This window comes from Vidua chalybeata, chromosome 12 (assembly GCF_026979565.1).
Source record: "Vidua chalybeata isolate OUT-0048 chromosome 12, bVidCha1 merged haplotype, whole genome shotgun sequence".
In the NCBI taxonomy this organism is placed as follows: Eukaryota; Metazoa; Chordata; class Aves; order Passeriformes; family Viduidae; genus Vidua; species Vidua chalybeata.
Genome location: NC_071541.1, coordinates 18,679,642 through 18,689,881, shown reverse-complemented (window position 1 = coordinate 18,689,881; position 10,240 = coordinate 18,679,642). Strand labels below are relative to the sequence as shown.

Here is a 10,240-nt window from a genome sequence, read left to right as displayed (position 1 = left end):
TGCACAGGTGTATGTGTATGCCTTGTGTCCATCTCTGCAGCGACAGAAAACCATGCTTGGCCAATCTCACAGCCACCTCTGCTGCACTGGCTGGCTGGGTTTGTGAGGGGAGAGCAGTGGCTGTTGTCAGCCGGGACTTCAGCGAGGCTTTGTCCCGGCCTCCCATATCACGGTCGTGGGGCAGCTCAGGGACAGCGGCGTAGAGAAGTGGACAGTGGAGCTCCAAACTCAGATAGCTGCGAGCTCAGGGGGCCGTGCTGGGGCCAGTCTAGTTTGCCTTATTCCCCAGTGACCCGGCAGAAGGGACGGAGCGCTCCCTCAGCACGTTTGCTGATGGGACAGAAGCGGGAGCAGGGGCTGATGAACCACACGGCTGTGCTGCCTTTCACTGAGGACCTGGACAGGCTTGAGAGTTGAGCAGAGAGGGACCTAGTGAAGTTGCACAGGGGAAAGCCTCTAGAAGTGCTTGAAGCTTTGTAATTCCCAGGCAACAGAAGTTTTTTAGTATAGAGGAGTGTATAACGTCATCTTGTGATGGCCAGTCAGGGAAACCACTGCATCTCTGTATGTTACAGGCACACTTCCTTGTACGTATGTAAAGAAAGTCCTCGAGAAAAACTCTGAATTCAGAAACTTCCTCTAATATTATGTTGGATTTTCATGATTTTCTGGAATGCCAGGCAAAGCGTAAGGATTCCAAAAGGAAAGTGAAAGCAAATCAATAAATCTACTTTTCCAGGTCAGAAGCATTTCCTGTTTGTTCCTTGAAGAAGTTGCCAATGTTACTTTGGAAATCCTTTCAAAGATCTAATAGGAAAAAACATTGGTCCAAAGTGTTAGCCTGTGTTTCTGAAGAGGAATATGCTTTTTGTGTCAATTCAATGTTTGCAGCAGGGTTTGTTGGTTTTTTTTTTTTTTTTTTGTGTGTGTTATGGTTTGACACTGGCGCAATGCTAGTGCTTTTATGAAAATACACCTTCCCAACAGAAATGTTGTGAGATGTTAATAGGAACAGAGCAGAGCAGGCCCAAGTTTAATAACAAATGAAAAAAAAAAAAAACTTTATTAAACTATGATTACTGTATAAGATGTACACACTCAATCTAGGATGAAGACTTTCTAAACCACTTTTCTTTTCACTTAATTTTTAAAATAACTACAGTGAGACATCACTTGGGATTCTTGATTAAGTTGTTACCCTTTAGATAATCAATATTTAGTTTATCAAGGGAGAGAAGAGTCTCTTTTGTCCTATAGATCCCCCAGGAAAGACAGTTGTTACTTCCTGTGTTTCCATGTTATACATGGTAACTGCCCGGAGAAAATTTGTTAGTATGACACTTTCTTTTTCTATGTTACAGTGCTTTTATTACTATGCATGGATAGACTGCTTATAGGGTTTTTTTAAGGATGCTTTGCTACGGACTAAAAGAGACAACAGTTCAGCTTCTCATCTTGGGACTACAGTCCCCCCCATTTTCCCCTGGGGCCAAAGGTCCAAGAACAGAGATCATCTTCTTCCTGAAGACAGAGGGCATCATTCCCTCCTCAGCTTTTCTCTGTTCTTGCCATTCCTGTGCTGGTGGTTGCTGAAGCAGGTCTCTTTGGGTCACCACTGCATCCCCCAAAATGCAGTCTCAATTGCAGAAGAATCTGGTTCAGTCCATGGCCAACAAGAAAAGTCCAGCCAAAAGCCACTCCATCATCTCCTCCCACCTAAAAATTTCTTCTTCTAACATCTCAGGTCCCGGACTGTCTCTCTTCCACAATAAATAATTCGATCATATAGCCAAGACAACATTTTACTGTGTCCTGCTGTCCAGTGCTGAACAGGGTTGAGACAGAGCAGGCAGCTCTGTGTCTGTGTGAAAGTTGCAGGAGCAGCACCAGGAGCAGCAGCAGAGCAGTGCCCGATGGTTGCCTCGGGGCCTGGCATTTGACCCTGCACTCGCTGCAGGAGTCCCTGCCTGGTTCCCTGCTGACCAAACCTTCGCACCCATCTGAGAACCTGGGTTCCCAAGGGGGCCGCCTCGAGTGGTTGCCAGGGACCTGAGGCTGTGGCTGCCCCGATTTTGGCTGCACGATGCTGATGTCAGAGTGGCCATTGTGACCCGTGCGACCAAGGCCCTAAAAAAGGGAACGCTGGGCTCAGGCCGTGTGTCAGTGCGACCTGGCAACGGGAGGAGAAGGCAGGGCCGGACGCTGCTGCCCAGGGACCAGAGGGACCCCACACCTCGGGATCTGGGCCTGTGCTGCAGGCTCACCTGCCTCTCCCTGCCCAGAATCAGCGGAGGAACAACCAGAGCAGACTGCGGTGTTCCTCGACGTGACGACGGGAGGAGAAGGCGGACAGGAGCAGGGCTCACGCAGGGCTGACCAGGGACTGGTGCCCTCGTGGCTCTGGGCCTGTGCTGCAAACTCCCCAGTCTTCTTTCTCCCACAGAGAGAGGACCAGCACCTGGAGGAGACGGTGGCATTTCAGGACAGGGACTCACCGCTGACAGCTGCCATGTCTCACAGCAAGCAGGAGGGCCCTGGTGACAGGGAGCCAGGTGAGGGCAAAGCCGCCCTCCCACAGCCTGGCCCAGGGGCTCTTGTGGCAGGCGATGTGGGGCCCAGGGCAGAGGCAGGGGGAGGCAGGAGCTGCTCAGCCATGCCGTGGCTGGGAGCCTCCTTCCTCCCCAAGCGGGGCCCAGCTGGGCCAGGGGCAGCTCCTGGGACACCCGTGCCCGCAATGGCCCCTGCTCTCCAAGGCCTCCAGCCCTGCCCATCAGCCAGGCAGGCAGGCAGGGACAGAGCAGCCCTTGGGGCCGATGCTGCTGCAGGCAAAGAGCCCCGCAGAGGTGCTCATGCCCGCTGCCATTGGCTCTGTGCCCTGCAGCCTGCATGCTGTGTCGCCGTGCGGAGGCTGACCGGGACATCTGCGGTGACAAACTGGAGGACTGCGGGGTCTGTGCCCATGAGTTCTGCCTGGTGAGTGGCTCCGGGCGCTCCCTCCACCATTGCAATGGGCAGTTCCTGCCTCTCTCTCCTCATCTGCTCATCCCCTTTGCTGCAGTTCTTTGCCACTCTGCTTTTTCGTCGAGACGACGATTATCTTGGATTCGTGGGATTTTTTCCTAGAGATATCCAATTTGCAGTTCGGCAGGCGGCACAAAAGGTGAGAGCCTGACAAGAGCAGGGAGATTTGTGCCAGGCCAGGTTTGCCAGAGCTGAGCCCAGACACTTGGAATGAAAGGCCTGCCCTTCCGGCCGGCTGTGGGACAAAGTCTGGCTCCCAGCAGCTGCGCAGAGGCTCTGGCACAGGAGCCTCCTCCGCCAGACGGCTCTGTGGGCTGAGACCCAGCAGTGGCCACATCCTACGCCCTGCCTGGAGCCGTGGGGCTGCCTGGGGAGGCCCCGAGGCTGCTGCTGATGGGGCTGCTTGGCTCTTTCCAGCACTGCTGCGTCTGTGGCCAGAGCGGGGCAACCATCAAGTGTTGCAAGGAGGACTGTGACAGATGGTTCCACCTGCCCTGTGCCAAGGAGGGCGGCTGTGTCACACAGTATATTCCAGATTACAGGTACCTCCTCCCCACTCCTGGTCGCCCCTGGGAGAAGATCCAACATTTCTCACTTTGCCCATCCATTTTCCTCCAGCTCCTTCTGCCCTGAGCACAGTCCAGAGCAGGACGTGGAGGCGACTCCAGAGCCGGGCACCGATTGCCTCATCTGCATGGAGCCTGTGGAGGATAGAAAGACCTTCAGAACCCTGGTGTGCCCAGCGTGCAAAAGGGCCTGGTTCCACAGGGACTGCATCCAGGTAGGAGCCATCCCCTCCACCCCGGGGCACAGCAGGTGCTCAGCAGCAGCAGGGCCTTGCTCACCCTGCTTCTGTTTGCCCTGCAGGGACAGGCCATGTGCGCTGGTGCTTTAGCCTTCCAGTGCCCCCTGTGCAGAGACAAGGCGGCATTCACAGTTGAAATGTTCACCATGGGGATCCGAATTCCCTTCAGGTGGGTGTCCTTCTGCCTGGCTCACAGGACAGGAGGTGCAAGTGCTGTGCTATGTGCCCTGTGAGTCTGGGCTTCAGCTTCACGCAGGACTTGGAAAAGCGCTGGAGAAAGAGCGGGGACAACCTGTACCTCCATGAGGGCAGGACATCAGAAACTCATCAGCTTTTCCTTTCTCCATCAGAGACCCAGCATGGGAGGACAACTATGCCTTTGCGGATCTAGGAGAGAGGCACAGCAGGTGCACTGCCAGGGATTGCCTTTACCCGGGAGGCAGGGAGGACGCAGAGGAAGAGGGGTAAGCTGGGGAGCTGCACCTGAGGCTCTGCAGGATACGTGTGTCACTTCAAGGGCTCACAGGGGAAAGAAAGAGAAGAATTTGTCTGGACAATCCTGTGCTGTGGACACGTTGTCCACGAGCCCGTTTGCCTCCCCAGGCCCTGGGAGCTGCTCCTGTGCTCCTCCTGCGCTGCTGAGGGCACCCACAGGCGCTGCTCTGGCCTGACAAACCGCATAGAGAGCTGGGAGTGTGACAGCTGTGCTGGTGTCGGAACGGGTAGGAGGCAAAGCAGCCGGTGCCCCTGGGCTGGGGACAGTGCCCAGGCTGGGCTTGGCAGAGCCCGTCTGCTCCTGAAGGGCTGGGGGTTCTGCTCTGGCCTGGCTTGCCTCGGGCCTGGGTGGTCTTTGACATTGCTGCTTGGCCTTACAGCTTCCAGGGTTGAGTTAGAGCTCAGTGGCCCCAGCCTGACCAGACAGTCAGGACTGGAGCCTGCTGATGGCTCCTCAGCACCTGAGGCCATCAGCCCCAGCTCCAGCACCCTGGTGCCATCGGGGCTGGATCCCCAGTCTCCATCTGCGGAGCCCAGCAGCAGCCACCAGCACACAGTATGGCTGCAGTCTCTGCTGTCTTCTTCACTGGACACCAGCAACCCCAGCACATCAAGCTCAACGTACAGCACCTCGTCTGACCCTGAGGACAGGGTCCATTCCAGACGTGCTGGGCCCGGCTGCAGGCCAACCCGCTCTCGCCAGCAAGGTCGGGCCCCAGATGGACCTGTCCGATCGAGGAGTCCCTGTGACAGGAGCAGCAGGACAACCACAAGGACTGAGAGGCCCAGGCCAAGGGAGACACCTTCACGGGCATCCCCCAGACGCAGCCGCGCCCGCCAGCAAGGTCAGGCCCAGAGTCCGCCTGTCCGGTCCAGGAGTCCCTGTGACAGGAGCAGCCGGACAAGACCAAGGACTGAGAGGCCCAGGCCAAGGGAGACGTCGTCAGGGACATCCCCCAGACGCAGCCGCTCCCGCCAGCAAGGTCAGGCCCAGCGTCCGCCTGCCCGGTCCAGGAGTCGCCGTGACAGGAGCCACAGGACAACATCAAGCGCTGAGAGGCCCAGGCCAAGGGAGACGTCGTCAGGGACATCCCCCAGACGCAGCCGCTCCCGCCTGCAGCGCCGGGCCTCGAATCAACCTGTCCTGTCCAGGAGTCGCCAGGACAGGAGCAGCAGGACAGCAGCAAGGGCTCAGAGGCCCAGGCGCAGTGGGGCACCGTCAGGGGTGTCCCGCAGGAGCAACCGCTCCTGCCAGCGACGTCGGGCCTCAACTGGGACCTCCAACAGCAGCACGTAGTGTCATCTTTTCTTTCTTTCCATCTGTTCGCCGCCGGAAGTGAAGGTAAGAGCGGTCAGTGCAGGGACCTTGAGATTTGCAGGTCTGTGAGAAAACCATATTAGCTCTTGGCATTTCTACTGGCAGGAAAGTGGTCTTATGCTAAATACCTTGATTTCTGTCTTGCCATGTATTGAGTGAAAAGTCTCTTAAGGACGTAGCGAATGAAAAAGGACTCTTGTTCTTGCCCTTCGACTCCAACCTCAGATGTTTCCCCACTGCTTACCCTTGAAAAGGAACCACTCCTTGATGGGCTTGGATACGGTTAGGGAGACATTCAGAGCCAGGTGGCTCTCAGCGAAGCTGTCTTTGAAAAGGACGTGTGCTGTGTTGCTATCCTTGAACAATCTCATTTCAGTAAAGCCAAAAGGAAGAAGAGAGAAGAGAGTGACACACTGCCTCAAATGCCTGAAGAAATCGATTGCTGTATTGCTGCTGATTTAAAAAACTTGCTTGGACCTTGAAAGAACAAACCAGAAAAGACTGTGGAAATACCCTGGGACAAAGAGGACGTGCAGGACTCTGCCCCAGATGACCATTTGGGACCTTTGCCTGAGAACGACGCAGCTCAGGAGCCGAGTGCTTTCAAGTTTTCCTTCTTTGGAGACACAGAGGACTTGTGCATCAAAGAAGGTAACAGCAGAACCCTTCTAACGGTGCCATTTCTAGGGAAGAGCTTCTGGCAGGCACTGTAGGGCAATATGGTGTAAAGGTCGTCAGGATGCAGGGGGTTTTCAGCAGCAGAAGTCAGTAATTAGGCAGAAGCATTTTGATCTTAATTTCTGCTTGCCGAGGCTGTGGTGGATTAATGAGAGGTAACTCATGCTTGCATCTCAGGCATTCTGAAAGGCATGCTTTGAGAAGGCATTGCGGTTTTTGCTGAGTGGTGAAAAAGCTTGTTGTCATGCCCTGAATTTCTCAAACAGGGAGAAAGGTGACACACCAGTCTTACCAAGTTTCATAGAACCCAACAAGATTTTAAAGGAAATTTGTGTTAATGTAGAGGGAGGAGCTAAATCCTGGAGTTGAACATTCTGTTTGTTACTGAATTGTATTCTTGGACCTTTAGAAAAAGGAAACGGAATGACACATGATCACTGGGGTGTTCTTACCGTAGATAAAATGAGGCCTTGTGAAAAGAAGATGAAACAACACTAAATCGAGTCACAGTCCTCAAGGAGAGAAGAGAAACTGTGTGCAGTTATGCCAAATATTAAAAAAAAGAAACCAATGCAACAAGACAAAGCAACCAGCCTCCCACACTTGTGCTGAATTCAGAAGGAATTCAGTGTCTTCTGAATGCAATGATAAATGCTTATGAATACAGAAGAGATCCCTAGAACAAACTGGAAAATCCTGGAGCAGAGATGTAGCTCAGAAAATCAGGCAGGAGCAGATTCTGTCCTTCCTAAATCTGTCTTCTCCACTGTAAATATTTGTCTTGAAAGGAGGAGCTTTTCCTGACAAGTGGAGGAATAATCTGGTTTTGGCGGCTTTGTTTCTTTTTTGGTGCTGTTATTGCAGAGCCTTGCGGACTTGGAACAATAAAGCCGGTAAAAGTCACATGGCAGGAGGCTTCACGTTTCCAAGACAGCCGTTCTGAGGGTGCTGATGAGCCTGAGACGTGAGAAATTGAAAAGGACCAAGAAATGCAAGTTCCGTTTCTATTTGTTGTCTACTTGGCTGTAGTAGTTGGATGGTGTGGGAATATTAATAGCAGCGCTCAGGAAATGGGAAACTGACATTGCACACCTCTGAGCAATGAAAGTCATCTTGGAAAACCATTTGTGCTGCCCAGAGTCAAAATGCCCAGCAGCCCACGTGATGTGAAGTTGAATATGAAGAGAGAGATGTTGAGCACAAGAAATTAACTGGGTCATTTTGGTTTGACCAACTCCAAACTGAGTTTGGCCAAAAGCCAAAGACACAGTCAGTTTTCTTTTAAGAAGTGGTTTATTTTTTTAATAGAAGGCTCTATTTGCTTACTGGGGAATAAAGCTTTTCAATGTACACCAATGCTTTCTCTGAAGCACTACAGTTTTAACTTGTCTTTGTGGGATTTGATAGTACAATTTAGGATGCTAAAATCCCTTTCTACTTGTCTAGGTTTCTTTCTTTACCACGCACAGGGAGTGCTGGAGTTTTCTTTTTCTCCAAAGATGATGAACGCCCAAGAGGTACGACAGAATTTCTTTACCCCCTTTTGTATTTTTTTAAAAACTGTTTCTGGAATTCTGTGAGGAGGAAAAAATGCTGCCTGCTTATGAATGTTTTCTAGTCAAAATTCGGCATCCTTACTTGTGGTCAAAGTTGTGGTAGAATCCCGTGAGAAAGTCCTGGTAAAATAAAGGCCAAGAAGATTTCTGGCTTTCTTTTCTTTCAGGTAATTGCCTAATAGGAATCTGGACTTTTAGAGCTTACCAAAACATTAGCCACTTGACAGTTTACCTAGATATTTTGGATCCTTTCAGGTATTTATATCATCTTTAACTTTTTCCTGTCTTTCTGGGCTTACCATTAGGAATGTTGAGTGTTCTTGTCAGCCACATATGTCCCTGTGGTTCTTCGTCCTAATGAGTCTGGGGTTTTCTCTTCTGAATCCAGTGAATTTTGTATTTAGAAACAAAGAAAACAACAACCAAAGGAAACATAGAGAGTCCCCCAAAATTGCAACGGCCAGCAAAACGATTGCTTGTTATATGTTTTGTAGAATGGAATCTTCAGACAGGCTTAAATGATGTGCGTTTCTCGAGACTGATTCGATGACGCTGCTGAAACGTATTGCTGTGTTCACACAGTTAGTGCCCAGCAATCTTCCAGCCTGTCTGATTTACAGAGCGTGTTAAAACGGAGAGCTCAGTCCTTAGCAGGCCTCAATTCTGGGGGAAGAAGTGCGATCCTGGTGCTGAGCTCCTAATGAAACAGCTGCTACTTCAGTGCAATTTAGATTGCAGCACGTTGAGGAAAACTGCTGCTGCCTTTCATGGTTCTTCGTACACCAGGCTGCAGTAGGGAAGATTTCTGTTGGAGCCAACGTCTGGTGGGGGGCAAGCGAACAGGAAGGATGGGAAGAATTGACTTCTGAAGAACATTATTGCTGTGTTGTCCATCATTGTTAGAAGCAGCAGCACAATCCAAAGTGTTTAAGCCTATTAATTGGTTCTTTGTTTTGTGCAGAGGGCCCAAAGTTATTTTGTAGATCAGCAGAGCTCAGTGAAGAGAAAGAGAGTTGGGAAGACAGACGTAGATTATTGCTTGAGGTGAGTATGTAAGATCTGTTCCCTGGGAACTCTAGGTGAAAGCTGAGCACGGGGAGGAAATGGAGGTATGAATGGGCGTGCAGAATTAATTCAGGGCCTCGAGAAGAGCCTGCAACTTTGTAACTCCCCGGGAACAAAAGTGTTTTAGTGTACCGGTGTGTATAACATCATGTTGTGTTGTCCAGTCAGGGAAATCACTAGATCTTTGTCTGTTACAGGAGCAGCTACTTAACTATATGTCAAGAATGGATTTAAGAGAAAGAGTGAATTTAGAGACTTCTCCTAACAGTGGATTCAGAACCTTCTCCGAAGAATTTGTTAGATTTTCATTATTTTCCGGAATGCTGAAGGAAGCATAAGGATACCAGATAGAAAGTACAAAGAAACCAATAAACCTTTTACTGATTAGAAGCGTGTCACTTTTGTTCCTTGAAGAAGTTGCCAAGCAATGTTACTTTCAAAATGCCTTCAAGGGTCTAACAGGAAAAAAGATTGGCAAAGCCTGTTAGGCAGTGTTTCCGAGCTGGGGCTGATGGTCTTGGGTGCTGGGGAGCCACGGGAAGGCTCCAGTCCTGACTGTCCGGCCAGGCTGGGGCCATTGAGCTCCGGCTCATCCCTGGCGGCTGGAAGGGCAAGCAGGAATACCAGAGGCCCCCCAGACCCGGGCCGGAGCAGAGCAGTGCCCCCAGCCCTCCAGGAGCGGACGGGCTCTGCCAAGCCCGACCTGGGCACTGCCCCCAGCCCAGGGACACGCGAGGGCTTTGCCCGAGAGCCGTGCCCAGAGCAGCAGAGCTGTCACACCCCAGCTGGTTCTGGTTGGTGTGAGGCCCCAGCAGCGCCCGTGGGTGCCCTGGGCAGCACGGGAGCTGTTGCCAGGGCCTGGGGAAGCACAGGGGTCAGCCTCTGCACGGTGACACAGCCTGCAGGCTGCAGGGCACAGAGCCAATGGCAGCGGGCATGGGCACCTCTGCGGGGCTCTTTGCCTGCAGCAGCATCGGCCCCAAGGGCTGCTCTGTCCCTGCCTGCCTGCCTGGCTGATGGGCAGGGCTGGAGGCCTTGGAGAGCAGGGGCCATTGCGGGCACGGGTGTCCCAGGAGCTGCCCCTGGCCCAGCTGGGCCCCGCTTGGGGAGGAAGGAGGCTCCCAGCCACGGCATGGCTGAGCAGCTCCTGCCTCCCCCTGCCTCTGCCCTGGGCCCCACATTGCCTGCCACAAGAGCCCCTGGGCCAGGCCGTGGGAGGGCGGCTTTGCCCTCACCTGGCTCCCTGGCACCAGGGCCCTCCTGCTTGCTGTGAGGGATGGCAGCTGTCAGTGGTGACTCCCT

At 52.5% G+C, this 10,240-nt stretch overlaps 1 protein-coding gene across 1 annotated transcript; it reads left to right on the top strand.

The window, feature by feature from the left end:
* The first annotated feature begins 2,130 nt into the window (after window positions 1-2,130).
* LOC128794370 (PHD finger protein 7-like) lies at window positions 2,131-9,328 on the top strand. The gene is made up of 16 exons (XM_053954155.1): window positions 2,131-2,552; window positions 2,882-2,973; window positions 3,059-3,160; window positions 3,439-3,563; window positions 3,640-3,802; window positions 3,889-3,995; window positions 4,177-4,290; window positions 4,430-4,548; window positions 4,702-5,663; window positions 6,016-6,290; window positions 6,775-7,085; window positions 7,182-7,312; window positions 7,764-7,834; window positions 8,041-8,128; window positions 8,835-8,917; window positions 9,136-9,328. The coding sequence occupies exons 1-9, from the start codon at window positions 2,510-2,512 to the stop codon at window positions 5,616-5,618; spliced, it is 1,782 nt and encodes a 593-aa protein (XP_053810130.1). The 5' UTR covers window positions 2,131-2,509; the 3' UTR covers window positions 5,619-5,663; window positions 6,016-6,290; window positions 6,775-7,085; window positions 7,182-7,312; window positions 7,764-7,834; window positions 8,041-8,128; window positions 8,835-8,917; window positions 9,136-9,328.
* Window positions 9,329-10,240: the final 912 nt, after the last annotated feature.